The following is a 16,171-nucleotide window of genomic DNA, read 5'->3' on the forward strand; positions in this document are numbered from 1 at the left end:
GAAGAGCGCTGTATGCCTCGGGATGTGGATCTCCGTGGTGCTGAGCGTCCCGGGAACACGCTGCAACACCGCTCACTGAGCGGCACGTTTGGAGAGGTGTTAAAAGTAACCCAACAACGTGCTTAAACCACGAGGGTAGGGGAGCTCCAGAGGGACCACCGTGAGGCCATCCGTGCCCCGGGGCAGAGGTGCTCCGGGTCCGGCCGGAGGCCAGCTGCTCTGGCCCCCTTACTGCGGGTCCCGCTCCCGCCCAAAACCCGCAGCCGCCATTTCCCCCTCCGCCGCTGCGACGTACGCAGCCCCGCACCGCGCCCGACGCGAACCGCTCTGCCGCCTTCCCTCGCGCCGAGCCCGCGGACACCGCCGCCGCGGGGGAGGCTGCCTGGGGCGGGGCGGGGCATCCTCAACCCGCCAATGGTAGGGGCAGTTGATCGTGACGGACGGGTAAAGAGAGCAATGAGCGGGGCGTCATCGCCGGGAGACGGCCAATGAGAGTCTGGCGGAGGCGGGCGAGCGGCTCGGCTCGTCCCCGCGGCTGAAGCTGAGGGGAGGGAGCGGGCGCCGCCGCCGCCTGCTCGAGGTGAGCGGCCGCGGGCCGGGCACAGCGGGCAGCGCCGGGACGGGACGGGGAGAGCGTGTGTGTGCGCTTGCGGATAGCTGGACGGACAAACGGACAGATCAGACAAACAGAGCGCCGCCATGGATCATCACTACGACCCGCAGCAGACCAACGATTACATGCAGCCGGAGGAGGACTGGGACCGGGACCTGCTCCTCGACCCGGCTTGGGAGAAGCAACAGCGGAAGGTGCGCGGCGCGCGGGCCCCTTAGCGCGGCGGGGTGGGCCGGGCAGGTGCCTAGCGGGGCCGCCCCGTTCTCCCCCACCACCCCCCCGCCTCGGGCGGGCCGGGGCCGCAGGTGCGCCCTGGGGCGGCCCGGAGCGGCCCGGGAACGGGAGGGGCGGCGGCGGCGGGGCGGCCGCTCCCGGGCGGCTCCGGCGGCAGGAGGGTGCCTCGCCGCCCGTTTGAATGGTGTGGGGTAGGGCAGGGCTTGCGCGGAGCTCATGTCCAAAAATGGTAACATTCGGCCCTTTTTTTTTTTTAAAAAACTTGCGGGTGGTGGCGGGGAGGGAGCTCGGCGGAGTTGCAGCCTCGCTCTTTCCTCGTTATTTTATCCTTCCCCCTCCTCTAAGCCCGGAGCATCCCGCGTTAGACCGCTCGGGAATATCCTGAGCCCCGAAACGTTTCCGCCGCAGCCGCTCCGTCGGGCAGCGGTCCAGCAGCACCGTACGCGGAACGGAGCCCGGCCGCGGCGGGGGCATCTGGGGTGGCTGCGCTGCTCCCGGCCGTCCGGGATCCAGGTGTGCGCCTCGAGCCCTGCACCGCCCTTCTGGGAGCACGGAGCGCTCGGGAGCGAGTGAAATACTACGGTTGTGCTCCTGGAAGGAACTGGGAGCGAGCAGAGGGAAGGGACTGCCGCTGAGAAAGCTCTTCTTCTCCGGCACCTCTCCTTCCTATTCTCCAGCACGCTCCTCGGTTTTCAGACCGAGGATTTTCAGGTTCTCCTGTGCATAGCCACCAAAACTGCTGCTGGAAAGGCTTTCCCCTGGAGCCCTATGAGTTAATTGGAGGGGAGAGGCATAGAGCTACTGTCAGCAGTTTCCTCGCTTGGGGAGGCTTGCACGGTGAGGGGAGACAGCATAAGAATAAAACATATGAACGAGGGTGCTTAATGGAGAAAGCTCACGGTGCGTGAGCTTACATTTCAACGAAGAAGAAAGAGGAATGCAGTCTCTAGGCTGTAAGCACTGTGTGGCTCATCTGCCAACCCAGCTCTGCCCCTTTTGGGAAGGAAGTTCTTTCCTTTCCAAGAAAGCTGCCTGGCCGCAGCCCGTATCTCTAGTCCTACCCGTGACCTGTATCTCTAGCTGCCCCCGTGTCTGGCCCATATGCAGCCGGGAGCAGCTCATAGGGCCTGGGTCAGGATGGGCGGTTGTTGATCACAGCTTGTGAGGGAAAATGGGTGTCGTATGGTTGGGCTTTCCCCCTTCGTGGGGTAGTGAGGGCGGTGAGAATATTTTATGCAGAGAGGGACACTGACATGATTGTTGGAAGCAGGTGTCAAACCTCTGGTCCCAAAACACAAGTGGTACGTGTCTCAAAGGCCCTGTTTTCTTTTAATTCCCTCCTTCCAGGGGATGTTCAGTCCTCTTGATCCTATCACAAGAGGGGGACAGAGAGCCACTGTATTAACTTGGGTTACTTGTGTAGAGGGGAAAAGCCAGAGAAGACTTTGAAGGTATTCACATGTGTACTCTGAAACAATCCAAGCCAGTTTCTTCTGATGTTCGTCCACTGCCAGTGAACGTGGTGGGCAGAGTGTCCTTCTCTGGCTTGTTGAACACTGTTTCTTTTGCACTGTGGTCGCTGGGATGTTTCTCCCTTTGAAGCTGTTCTGTGGTGAATGCAAATCTGTAGCTTGGTCATGGCCCATCCCTCCAGTGCCTGTGGGTAAGAAGGTGGGGTCTGGCTGGACAGCACTTCCTTCTAAGGGGCTGCTGATGGGGCTGCAGCCTGGGCAGGCTGTGTAGGTGTTGAAGGTGTCCTGCTCCTCTCTGAATGCAGCTAAAAGCCCTGCTGGGCCTTGGTGTTTGCCTCCTTCTGAGGATGGGGAGCTAACAGTGCATACCAGGCACAGTGCAGTGTAGTAACACTTCTCGCCAACAAAATTAAATTGTTGCAGTAATTATGGTTACATGTTTGTTTCTGTGCTTGTGATGGATGGCTTACCAAAGGGAACTGTAGAGATCTGTGCCTCCCAATGTTCCCATTGGCTCCCTCTGGCTCAGTCTTGGGCTGTTCTACTAGGCTGATGTGTCGTGGGTTCTTCCCCATCCAAGGAACAGCTAGAGAAATTTTAAAAGCCTGGCTGTCTGAGCAGTGAGTTTTGAGAAGAAAATTGCTTTGTAAGGGTACTGAGATACTGTTTTGTGAGCTTAATTCTGCTATTTATGAGTCTTGAACTTAGATGGGGTTTTTCTGCCCACATAAATAGGTGTTTGGACAATAAGTTCTTAGAAATTGCGGTGCCTGTTTCAGCTCTGCCATCAGTCAATGGCTTGTATAGATGGGAGAACACTGGTGTTTCACTGCCTGCATGCAGAAGACACAGGACTCCCTATGAGTGAGGCTCTGTTTCCAATCTTAAAAATAGTAGACTCCGAAACTTCCATACTGGGAAAGAGATATGAGGAAATCTGTCTGTGCAGGGATTTAAGTTCTCTCAAATCATAATATTAGAATTTGATATGTAATTGTAATATTATGATTTTACCGGTGCCACTCAGTGAGACACTCTGAAACTTTGGTGCTTAGAAACTGTCTGGGAGTAGAGGTAGTATCTCCGAAGTGGTGGCACTTCTGGTCAGCCAGAGAGCAGATGTCTGTGGGAAGCAGCTGAGCTTTGCTGCCTGTCTCAGTCCAGCCAGTCACGTCCCAGGTTGGTGAGGCCCTGCAGGCTGGGAATCTCTGCTGCTGTGCAACCCTGTCTGCCTTGTGCAGCTGGGATCAATTGAGCTTGGGAAGCAGACAGGCTGGGGATGTTGCTCAGAGAAGAATTGAATCCATCTCCCTGTCCCTCAGCCTCATAGGCTCAGTGGAGCCTCGTGGCAGGCCTCAGAAGCAGGAAGAACTGCTGATACGTGTTTTAGTATTGTGCTCAACAGGAACATTATGCTGCTAGGAGGACGAGTTTCTGAGCTCTCAGTAGCTTCACTGTCTGCCCTGAGGGATGGGTACAGCAGCCTTGGCTGTCTGGGATAGTGCTTGAAATATGGAGAACAGCACAGGGGTGATGCTACTGCTGCTGGGACCCAGTGTCTGGGGTTTCACAGTGCTGGGGAGACTCCTGCTTCTGCTGTGCACTCATTCTGGGGACTTGGCTGCTCAGGGTTCACCCTGTGTAGGGTTTCTTTTAAAATGTGACCTGAAATGACATGCCCAAATTGCAGAGCTGAGGGACAAAAATCCCCTTTAAATGCTGAATTGCTTTTTGACTTGACAGCTGCTGATTTGGCAATGTGAGTAGGAAGTAGTGTTTATTTGCAGCATGTAGAAGACGGCCATATATGACTTCAGTGCTGTAAGGAATGGTGGGAATGCTTTTCTTTAAAATACCAGAGAAAGAAACATGCCTTGTCTCTATCCAGTGCTGCTCTGCCTCTGCAGGTTGGTGCTTCTGTGCTAATGTATCAGTAAATGATATTGTTGCTTGAGAGAGCTGGAGCATTCAGATTCTCACTGCTACTGAAGCAATGATAGCACAGTGTTTGGAAGCACCTCTCCTGCCCTCAAGGAGTGCTAAGTATAGTTATTCATGCAATTGCTGGAATTCCCCAAAGCAGATGACTATTTCCCAAACCCCTCTGTGTGAGATACACCCAAAGATGCACATGAGTACAAAAACCTATGGCTCTCATAGCCCTGCTGTGCCTGCATCCAGCAGGTCTTGCTGCTCTTGTTATGATTTGAATTTTGCTGTGCTAATCGCCTCAGTGTCTGGTCGTTAAGAATAGAAAATGCTCGTTTAACGTAGCACAGATTCCCTGGTGGAGACACCCCACCTCCAGGCCTGCTCATAACAGTCTCATACCAAGTGATACGTGTGTGACTAATAGCTGACGAAACGTAGATGGTGCAGTTGCCGTGGTTTGAGTGTCCACCCTTCCAGATGGCCTGCTTGGAGCTGGGTGCCTGGATTTCTGGGCAGCTGTGGTTCTGCTGTGGACCCACATGGAGATGTGTTGCTATACTTTGTCTGTTGCTTGCTTTATATCCCTTTCAGTCCCACCACAGTTTCAGCAGTGAAATAAATGAATGTACAGCTCTGGTCCCTGGGCTCCCTCTGTGTGAGTGATGCTGATGATAATAGATGGGTCACGGCGAGAAGTGGACCTCTCTGAGGTGTGGATGTGCTGTAGGAAGGCTGGCCCTGATGCACGTAGGGATTCTTCGTGCCTTGTTTAGCACAGACTGATACCAGTGCGGAAGCAGAATGGCAGAATGTTGAAGGCTGCTCGCTCGGCTGCTGTTTTACAGTCATACAGGCAGGCAATATAGGTCACCAGGTATCTGTTATCTTTCAGATCAAGCTTTTGCTGTTTAACATAGGTAGCTTGTTGCCAAATACTTGCTTTTAAAACACTAAGCTCAGAACTTGCTGTAGGGGGTCTCTGGAAATAAATATCTGGCTCTGTAGATCAGCTGCTTTGCCCTGAGTGTGGGAGCTGCTTCTTGCTCTCTGTGATCAGGTTTCGTCAGGAAGTGAGGTTTGTGGGTTTTTGACAAGAACGTTATTATTCATCATCGCCTCCTGATGCATGAGGGATGCAGGCTTTGCAGTGACTTACCTATTTGGCATCTCCGTAAGGGAGAAACTGGGGAGCAAACAGGCATAGTTTAAGAAGACTGCGGGTTCTTTGATCCCAAAGAGCCGCAGGTGTGCAGAGATGCTCACCAAACTGGATTGAACTGCTTGTACTCCTTATCCTCTAGGGAAGAGTGAAATACCTCAAAGGCATCCAGCTACCATCCCAGTGATTAAAATGTGTCTGTCTGAGGAACTTGCTGACCGCTTCAGGCCATGGGTTTAAATTCTTGTGCGTGTGATTTGGAGATAAGGCTGTTGATACAGAGGCCTGAGGTGCTGACAGTTGTCCTCCTCCTTGACCACTTGTGCTGCTGCCTGATGTAGCTTGAGGCATCTGCCCTGCTAGCCTGCTGCAGAGACTGTCTTTAAGCAGGAACTTCAGTTTTCTTGGCTGTCTGGTGAGAACTTGTCCCTTTAGAAGGAAATGGGTGTTTCTGTGTGGGGTGGCGTTCCCTTGCTATGAAAATCAAGTGTAGTCGTAAGAATGTGCATCACTGAATCTGCTCAGTAAGTGTTTGACTTTCATGAGCTCTTACATCACTTTCTCAGAAGCCCCAGGTGAATGCTGCCTGCTCTTAGCAATGCTGAAGTGACCGCCATCCATCTTAAGGAGCCCCAGTTGCTCCTGAGGATTTTGCTCTTTGCATGCGAGATGCAATTTCACAGCCCACCACATCCCACGTATTTCAAACGGGAGGAAGGAGCGGCAGCATTTGGTCAGCCTTCTCAGCCAGTCTCTAAGCCTCAGTGCTTCTCTCTGCAGCCTCCTTGGGACCTACTTAAGACATTGGACTAGAGTTCTTAAGGCTGGCACAAATAGAGGTGACAGAGAAAGTGAAACTTAGCATGAGGTGCAAAGGAGGATGACTGAAAGTGCTTCCAGCTGCCTGTGCATTATCACTGCTGTCTCTGACACCTCAGCCGTTCCCTGGGGCACAGTTCATAGCAGGGGATGGCTATGCTCCTGCTCATGGTAAGGCATGGAAAGCAGATGCTGTGGAAAAGGCACTGGAACTCTGTCTGGGGAAACCCTAGGGAGCTGCTAAATTACAGCAAATAGAGTGGAGTGGACTTATAATGTGTTCAACCCAGGGCTTGTTGGATATATTGCTGTGATTTCTAGTGGCATTTAGTACAGTTCAAGCAGTGGTGTCAGAGAGGGAGGATGTGAAACAGAGTGTAACAGAATTTACTCTACCTTTTTGTATTAAAAAAGCTGATTTCTTGCCACATGTGGCTATTAGAAATGTGATGATCACCATAAGGAATATGCTTAGCATGACTTCTACAAATCCTGTACTGCAATGTAAGGACCTTCCCTCTCTCAAAATTGTAGCTGATTTCTGTAAAGGGGGAAGTAGTGTGCTTGGCAGCTGCTCAGTGGAAAAACTGTGATCTTAACAAGAAACACCCCTAAGAAGAGGTGACTCTGAGCCTAAAATTTGCTTGTTTCTGGGATACTGGGGCTGAAGAACGTTAACAGAACTTGGATTTGTTGGGTGAATTGGTGCAGAGTATGAGATAGTTTTGTCAGCAGCAGGACCTTCAGTGTGGCACACATCATATCACACAGTCTGTGTTACCTACATCTGCAGGACTGTCCACCGCTGCATTTTGACCTCTCCTGCACTGTACATCAGTTGCCTGGTTCTGAACAGTCACCCAGATTCTTGAGGTGCAACTGAGGAATTTGTGGGCCAACCCCCCAAAATACTAAAGTGAGTGAACCCAGTAGCATTAATATGATTACTATATGAGCTAGCTTCCTGTTCTCTGCTGTCATCTTCCCTGCTGTCATTCCTCAGTGCATCAGAGCAAGAACTTGGTCAATAGGATGTTTGTGGTATGGCCAGGTGCCAGTTTAGCCTCTTAGCACCCTATCGGACAGTAAAGCAGAACCATTTTGTTCCTACTTCGGTTTCCTGTTGTTGTGTCCTTCCTACTCAACTGGCGATGAGTGCATTCCACTGGTAAGGCCTATGTCAGGTCTTTGTAAGGCAGCCCTTGTGCCAGTGTTGCAGCTGACTGATACTTTCACCTGCAGTTGTTCTCCCTTCTGTATGTGTTGCTGTTTTGGAAGCACAACAGCATGATCAAGGCTGTGCAGAGACTTCCTTTGCTGTCAGTACACCGAAACAGCTTCCAATGACAGGACCGGGTTATGCATGATTAAACAGTAAGGATTTTGGTCTCTCATTCAGATGGCTCATTGTTGTTCTATCTACGTGGACTGAAAGCCTCCTGGAAATGAGTTCATCCCTGTGGTGTGGTCTTTCCATTGCACTGGATTTGAAATTCTGCTGTGAGTGGGATGTGCTGGCGGGTGAAAAGGCCATGCCTTGCCTATGAACACTCACTACAGTGGACTGACACAAGTCTCCCTATGTCTCCTGTTGTTCACATGGGAGTGATTTCAAGTCAACCTTTGAATGCGTGAGATCTAGCACTTCTGGGCAGTCTTATGGGAGTGTGACAATGTGGATAATTTGTAGGCAGATGGTGCTGCAGGGGAAACTTCAACAACTTGTTCCCTGTCCTCCTGGATGGCCTATGCGGTCAGTGAGAAGGCAGGATGAATTGTACCAGCTAGCTGGTGCTTTAGCTGTTGGTTTGACTATACAGCCATCTCATAGCTGAGTGGTGCTGCTGGGTGAGGAGGGACTCAAAACAGGGAAAGAAGTTGGTCTGGAAATGTAATCTAAGCCCTCCTAGCTGATGGTGGGCGGTTGTTGAGCAGAAAGGCCTGGCTCTGAGAGTCACTGCTGTCTTTCAGGTTGGCACAAACAGGCTCTGCTTGCATGTCCCATGCTTGGCCCTCATTTTTAAGGGGACTCTTGCAAAATCTTTCATCTCTGTGCCAAACAGCATACTGTGGATGGGCTGTTTGTTCCACTCCTTTCATGAACCGAATGCTGGATTGCTGCTGTGCTGGAGAGTTTTCTCACAGAAAATTCATGCTTCCGTTTCCAACTCTGAGGACAACTCTCCCTCCCATCCTACAGAGGTGCCAATCCATGGACAGTTGGCAGCTGAGGAAGGACTCTGGTTTTCCATGGTCTTTGCATCAGGCAGTCAGGGCACTTGTGGCTGCTCCCTGCAGTGTATGCTGCTGAGCAGTAACTTGCTGCTGCTGTAAATGGAAGTTGTGCTGTTACATCCTTGCTCCAGGAGCTCGCCTGTAAAGGCCTCCAAGAGATGAGGCAGAGAGAGATCCATGTATGGTGTCTGCACCCAGCAGAGCACTTTCCTTCATCATGGAAAGTGATGAGCCTGCCCAGGGCTGAGATCCCTGGCTGGGCTCCTGCGTTCTGTAGTAGCAGTTTCTTCTGCTGCATGGCATGCTTACCTATCATCCCCTTTGGGTATTTTAACATAGCCCTCAGTAAATCTGCTTGTTACATGTCTCCAAGAAAACTTGAAAAAAACTTCCAAAAAAAAACCCAGCAAAACAAAACAAAAAAAACCTGAGTCCACAAAAAAGCAAATAAGTGTATTTCTCAACTGCACAATGTAAAAGAAAAGGCACTTTGTTTATAGCTGCTTAGACCATGGCTGTGCCAGGTTTTATCACAGGAAAATACTTAATTTCCGTAGGAAAATTTTGATTGCAGCCAAAAGCATTTGCAGCTCTTTAAATGTGTTCGTGCTTCCAGGTGAGTTTTCTACATGTTTTATTTGCTCTGGGTGATGAGATCTCTGAGGAAGGAGGAGAGTGTGGCAGCCCTGCTGCAGGAGTGCAGTGGGCAGAAGGGTGCAGGAGCACACTTGTTCGAGCCCTCGCCTTCCCTCTGATTCTGCCTGTGGAAGAAAGAGCATCTGTACAGGAAGAATCACTCTTGGTTGCACATAGCCTTACACCACCTCACAGGCAGCAGTGTGCCTGTTCACCGTGTGCCCTCTAACAGTGCTGCTCACACGTGGCTGCTGTGCATGGGGAGGGCTGGGTGCAGGCAGCGCAGGGGTTATGTTCATCAACACTCACCAACTTGCCACCAAATGGCCAGTGCATGGAAACCTGCTGTTTCCTTGGGCTTTGTTGGGCCACTGGGGAATGCTGGCCAGGGATGAGACTATTTCCAGCTGTGGGGAGCCAAGTGTGAACTCACCCTGGGCAGGATGCCCAGCTCTGCTGTTTGTTCTTGCCAGAAATCCTCACCCTCCGGCCAGCAACACCAAACCAAGTTTCTGCCAGCACTCAGCCAAAGATCTCAGCAGGAAGGAGGAGGAGGAGACCAAGCAATAGGCAGGAGGGTGCTGGGGAGGCACTCGGGGTAGGTGGCAGCGTTGGAGGTGGCTATGGGTGGAACAAGGGTCTGTTCTGCCTGGGCTGGGTACAGAGGGGAGAACAGTGGTGAGGACAGAAGGGGTCAGCTCTCATTGGGCAAGGCCCACACGTACCTTGTGTGAACTTTTAGGAACTGAAGAGATGAAGGAATTAATGTTGTTCTTCCAGCACTGGCAAAAATCGCTAGGGAAAGGAGATTTCTAGCTGCTGTTTCTGATGAATGCTTCTGGCTCCTGATACTGTGGATTTTTGCATCTGGCTGCTTGGTTGAAGCTATTGGGCCTCTACTAAAGAGTATCTAAAGTGCCTGTAGTCACAGTGCTGCATGCTGAAACATAGCATCATAGGCATGGTACTGTCTCAGCAGAGCAGCATGCGCACGCCTGACTGCAGGCTTCTGGGCCTGCTCACTTGGAGGCACTGAAGCTGGTGGAGGCAGCGAAAGAGCAGGGAACTGTCTGTTCCTGTGAGCACACCTCCTGCAACACTAATAATTTTAGTGCACCAGCCTGTCATTTAGTGACATGTTACACCATGCCTTGCTGTTGGAGCCTGTTGCAAATGGCCTGACCCAGCCAGCTCCTAAAGCATGGGTGGACTGCTGAAATCTGACGGAAGCTTTCAGCCCAGACCCTGAGCAATATTTCCCTTCTCCTCCTATAATGTCTTGTTTCTTTAAAGCTGTTAACTGTCCATAATCCAATCATTACTAATGTAATTAGTGAACTGCTTACAGTAAGTAAAACACTTGAAGCCTAATACCTTCTGCAGCTTGCAGAGCTTGGAACCACTTTTACCTGCTGTGCTGTAAGAGGCAATGACCACTGAAGGTCTGGGAAGGGGTGGGGGGAGTGCCGGCATGAACTTGGTGCTATTGGGTTTCTTGCAGCTGGTGGGAGCTCGGGACCCCATGCAGGTGAACTAGCAAGTCCTCAAGGTTGCTTTGGCTGAAGCTGGGAATGCTTTGAGGCTTTTTAACTTACTGGGTCCTTGCTTAGCACCAACTGCTTGGCTCCTTGATCTGCCTAAAGCAGCACAGGGAGGCATGAGGCTCACTTCTGTCATGTGAGAGGAATCTCGGCTTTGCACAGTGGCTGCGGCTGGCACGTGGTGATCTGCTGCTCCTCTGTCAGCCAGGAGCCTTCTCATTACCTGTCCTGCCAAAGAGTGTGAGGCTGCTGGCAGTGGGGAAGGTGTAATAAGCAGAGCTTAATGCTAGGTGGTTTTTTTTGTTTGTTTTTGTTTTTTACCATGTAATAAACCAACCTTGCAGCAGGCTCAATGCCTCCTCCAAGACAAAGTAAAATACCTACTTACCCAGCTGCCAGCCAACAGGTTCACTGAGCTCAGCAAGTGAGCAGGGGATTCATTTGTAGTATTTGGCCTGAAATAAAGTCAGAAAAATGGAGAGTCTGTTGAGGTGCAACGAGATCTCAGTCTGCATCCTGGCTCCAAGCAGCTGAAAAGAACTGAGAAAAGACCTCTGTGAGTTCATGCTGTGTGCCATGGATTTAGATTGGGAAGGTGACATAGGTTACACTGGAGTTAGAAAGTTTTCTTCCTGAGTTTCAGGTGACAAAGACAGAGGTGTTGTCACTCTTCTAGGTCTTGTGCATGCTGTCAACCTCTGGTGCTGCTGTCTGTGTACATGCCTCACTGCCCCAGGAGTCTGCTGTTGTCACTGCATTGTGGAATACTGATCTTGTGTTTGTTGCCATGTGCTCAGGAAGACCTGTGGGATGGACCCCAGGGCTGTACCACGGTTGCTGGCTGCTGGCCTGAGCAGCGGTCTGCCTCTTTGTACTCCTGCCTCTGTCTGCGTCTTCTTCCCATCAATTGCTGTGCTTGCTGGTAGCCTGTAAGGTATCTGAGGAAAGGGCTGTTTCTTTGCCTTCCTGTACCTTGCACTGCAGATCTCTAATCACTGAGCGTGGCTCCCAGACATTGCAAGGCTGCGAGAGCTGACAAGATAAGAATGGATTTTAAATGTTTTCCTAAAGCCACTTGTATCAGTAATGGCAAATAAAAACTGCTTCTCTGTGATACTTGCTTACAACAACTCTCTTCACTCAAATGAAAAAATATTCTAAATTCCTTCTTCTGTTCTAGCACCATGCATTTGATTTTCTGTCTGGTTTAGGTGCTGCCTTGAACCCTATCGACATGCCTTGCTTGAGCGCTTCCCACTTCTCTACAGAGGGAGATTTAGTAATAGACCACTTGAGAGTTGCACTTCCGTACTTGTTGTCTTTGGCTCCAGCTGTCTGCTTTTGGCGTGTCACTCCAAAATTGCAAGCGGAGATGTGCCTCTCTCCATACTCTTCCAACTAAGTTGTACAGTAGTGTGCTGTAGCAAGTTGCTGGTGTGATATAGCCATAGAGCATACATTGAATGCACAGAGGCATACAGTTTTTTATTAAATTTTGCATTGAGTTGAAAGCCTCAGGTGGTATTCCTTCATACCTTTTTTTCTTCCTGTATTTCTCAGTCCCAAATACTCTCTCCTCCTCTGTTCTCTCTTTTATTGCCCCACCTTGATTAACAGGAGCGGGGAAGGATAATCTGACATTTTACTGAGGGACACTTTATGCTTTAGGTTGAAGAATGTTGTTCTGCTTAGGTAGGTTGCTGACTTTCTTGGTCTGATACATTAACAAAATTATATGGTATTGGAAGGCACTTTTGAAACTGTTTTTGTTATTAAGTTTTTTATAGTTATCTTCATCTCCTTCATGTAGAGAGTAACTTAGGGGTTTCATTTTTCTTCAGAGTTTAATTTGAATTCTCAAATTAAGAGAAGTGAGCTCTGGCAGTCCCACACTAGGTGAGTCCTGCTGTGGTTCTGAGCAGAGCAGCTGCAGGCAGGCCTGAGTGCATTCCATGAGCACATCCAGGGTGTGGGAGTGTGGGATGTGGATTCTGTCTATGTGTCCTATCCAAAGAAACAGCTCTTCAGGAATGAGCAAGGACTGGGTACAGCATGTTCTAAGAGCTGTCCTTTGGACAAGTGTGCCCCTGTGGATGTGCAGGCTGTCTGGACACTAGAGCAAAGCACGAGGTACTGACAAAGCATAGTTCTGCTTGTGTTCCCTTCTGGCCTTCCCATATGATGGACTGGGAAGTCACATTCTCCTATGACTTCTTCTCATGTGAATCCTTAACAAGATTTTCTAAGGGTGTTTATTTGTCATGAAACTGGAGTGCACTGCAACAACAGCTACCCTTCCAATGGGAACAGTAACTGCAGTCTGTAAAGTGTGTTCTAGATAGTCAGGAGGTGAGGTGAGGTATCTTCAAGTTGACAGTCCTTGATGATTCCAAAGACTTGACAAAATCTTAACAGTTCACACCTCATTTATTTAACTTCTGCATATGCAAATATTGAGTGCTCTCAAAACTTGCTTGAGGCAGGACTCACTCCAGGTTCAGTTTCACAATTTTCAGTCCACCCTGAGTGTTCTTACCTATGTCAGCTGTTATCAGCTGGATGCAAATTGCTGAGGCCAACCATGAAACCAGTTCCTCAGCCATGTGGTATTTGGAGCTAGAGCAAATACAGAAGCTTCTGAATAGCTCTTATTATGTTGGAAGGCAAAGCAGCACATTCTCACTCTTTAAGCCCTGCCCAAATTCCTTGAATTTTTACAGCTCCAGGTGATAGTTCTAGTCTGCATGTGAAAAGAGTAAACCATCCACCAGCTCTCCCAAGGTAGGAATGCGGACTAAAGCCACCTGTAGCCATGCCATTTTAAACTGATTTTGCTGTGGAAGTAAGTATCAGTGGATCTGTGTTCTGACCAGCACATTACTTGGTTCCCCAAGCATTGGTCCTGGACTGGGGTTTGGCGTCTGTCTCACTTTCAGGTCCAATGCAGTGTTCCTCTTTCTGGAATTGAGTGCTTAATAGCTGATCTAAGAAATACTTTGGACCAGATGCTGATCTAGGAGAGAAGATGCTTCTGCCACCTCTGTAGGAACATTAAGTGCCTCCTCTTAGGCCCCACAGAGCATGTCTGAGCTATGCACTTCACACAGTTGATGAAGCTTTGAGGCAGCAAAGCTTCCTTGCCAAGTGTGAAAGCTCAGAGCCCGGAGAATTTGCCATGCTGCTCTGTAGGATTCCAGGCTTCTTGCATGAGCAAGTCCCGGTAGTCTGATCTCCAACTTTAAAGAGTGGTAAGGCTGCTGTAGGAAGTTTGGGAGCAAAGGGCTGTGCCCTAGGTTGGCTCCTTCTGCTTTAGAGCTGTTGGGAGGATGCAGCAGGGCTGGCTACAGGGAGGTGAGTGGGACCCTCCTGCAGCATCTGAAGCCAGACACGGTGTGCCTTCTGCCAGGTGCTCGTGCAGTGGACATGAGGCTCTGGGCAGTGGCTGGTCCCTGCTGCAACGTGTGACAGTTACTTGATCGCTCAGCGAAGAAAGGACTAGGACAAGTGCGCCCTTGCACTTCAAGCCCACCCCCTGGCTGTTCAGTGTGCTGGGATGGGATTATTTCTTCCTGGCCCACAGACAAGATCAGCTTGAACCTCCTGCTGTGAAGCTGCACATAAACCCACGTTGTTCTTTGACATGGTTGTGGCTGCTGCCCAGTCATGTGCTTGGGTAGAATGGGACAGACACCGTGCAAAACTGGCTTCCAGGGGACTGGTTTTGGTGGAAATCGCATTCATCCTTCGCAGCCTTCCGTTGCATGAGCATGGCTTTCCAAAGGAGATGGCAGCAAGCACTGAGTTGAAGACAAAAGACCAGCCAGCCTGTGGAAATGAGGTTTTGCTGTTCCCACTGCAACTTTGTGCTGAAGTGCAGGTGCCAGCAGGAAGAGGGTTAAGCGCTCCTATCACATGGCGAGGTTGTGTTTACTGCATACTTCTCATAATCAGGGCTGGCATCCAAATCCGGAAGATTAGCACTTAACCAGAGACCCTGAAACAATGTGTTTCATGCTGGTATTCCTGTGAAGCTGCGCATTCTGCCATAAGCCCCCTCATGGAGACCTGTTCCTCCAGCAGCCTTCAGAGGAAGCTATGGGGAGAGCAGAAAATGGATGTTTTTAGGAACAAAGATTGGACTGGGCTGCATTCATCTTTGTTGCCAGTGAGCCTTTGCCAGGAATTAACTTATTCCATAATAACCTGATCTCTTTCAAAAGATGTTCTGGGGATTTCTGGCAGGGACACTGGTCTTCTGGGATGAATGTCTGAGGTTGTTCAGGCATGACAGTGACTGGTTTGGGAAATGGGTCTGTGCCTTACGGCCACAGGGTTTGTATAGTTGTCACATGTACATTTGGCCAGTAGGTGACTTCTGGGTTCCCACTGCATCAAGTGCTAGGTGTGACTGCCAGCTGAGGGTACTGCTTCTTAGACTGTAGTTGTTGCAATTTTTAATACTTATGGCTGTCTTAAATGAACTTTTCCATGTTGGTCCTGCTCTGAACTGGATTAATGCAGGAGAAACAGAAAGCCACCTGGACATGTAGAAGTAATCCCTAAATCTTCTATTTGACAAACTCATGGTGGGTATCTTACAGTACTAGTAAGATAGCTATTTATAGTCACCACTGCCTGATCTGTGGGATGATGTTTAGCTCTGGGGTGAGTTTTTAGTTTTTCTGAAACAAGCAATGTACCTTGGCTTTTTTGTTCCATGGTGTCATTTGGCTTCCACGTGGTAACTAACACTGTTATCTCTCATCTGAATGCCACCTTCCTGCATGCACTTTGCCTCACTCAGATGATTCCCTAGTGAAGAAAGCAGATGACAAACATCGTGACAGTGATGACTTATAGATTACACAGAAACTGTGTGTACTGCCACTTGGCTCATCTATTCCTTGTCAAGTGTTTTTTTTTCCCCAACATAGTATGACGCAGGACCTGCTACTTTTATTATACCTACTGTGTGTGTCCGTGCATACATTGCAGTACTGATAATTTAGGTGTTACGTGGGTAAAGAATAAAATCCTGAGCGTCAGAGATCTGAAAAGAAGCTAAGGTGTGCCATAAGATGAACAAGATTAAGCGGCTGTGAATTTTACAGTGTATCCGCAATCGCCATGTATCAGTTGTGATAGTAAGCTGAATTGCAAATGTTTTGCTTAGCAACTGTTGCAAAGGAAAATTGTCAGGCAACAGCTAACTCAGGAGTGAGTATGGAAGACGCTCCTTTTAAGTGATGAGCTGTACTCTGATGTGTTACTCTGACTAAATGATTTGCTATTTTCTTATGAACAAGTAAGAATATGGGCACTTATGTATCAAAGTATAAACAATTGAATCCCCTAGTTATATGAGGGCTTTTTTGGCTTTGAGAGTTATAGATACCTCTAGGCAGCTTCACAAAGGCTGCAGGGTCAGAGAGCTTTGCCTGTTATTAACTTCTGTGGCCCTTTATTGGGGAGCAATGAAGAATTTGGGTGGTAATCCAGATGTCTGCTTCCACATGTCTCCTGCCTGTCC

The 16,171-nt window shown here is 49.6% G+C and overlaps 1 protein-coding gene across 5 annotated transcripts in view; it reads left to right on the forward strand.

The window, feature by feature from the left end:
- The first annotated feature begins 526 nt into the window (after positions 1 to 526).
- Positions 527 to 16,171, forward strand: part of ACTN1 (actinin alpha 1) — an 80,294-nt gene continuing 64,649 nt past the window's right edge. For 4 of the 5 annotated variants that reach the window (XM_048948178.1, XM_048948180.1, XM_048948179.1 and 1 more), the window contains exon 1: positions 527 to 807. In XM_048948178.1, the coding sequence (XP_048804135.1) occupies positions 700 to 807 (108 nt within the window). In that variant the 5' untranslated portion in view covers positions 527 to 699. The remainder of the gene's footprint in view (positions 808 to 16,171) is intronic. The other variant, XM_048948182.1, reaches the window with a different exon arrangement.

This window comes from Lagopus muta, chromosome 6 (genome assembly GCF_023343835.1).
Source record: "Lagopus muta isolate bLagMut1 chromosome 6, bLagMut1 primary, whole genome shotgun sequence".
Lineage (NCBI taxonomy): Eukaryota > Metazoa > Chordata > Aves > Galliformes > Phasianidae > Lagopus > Lagopus muta.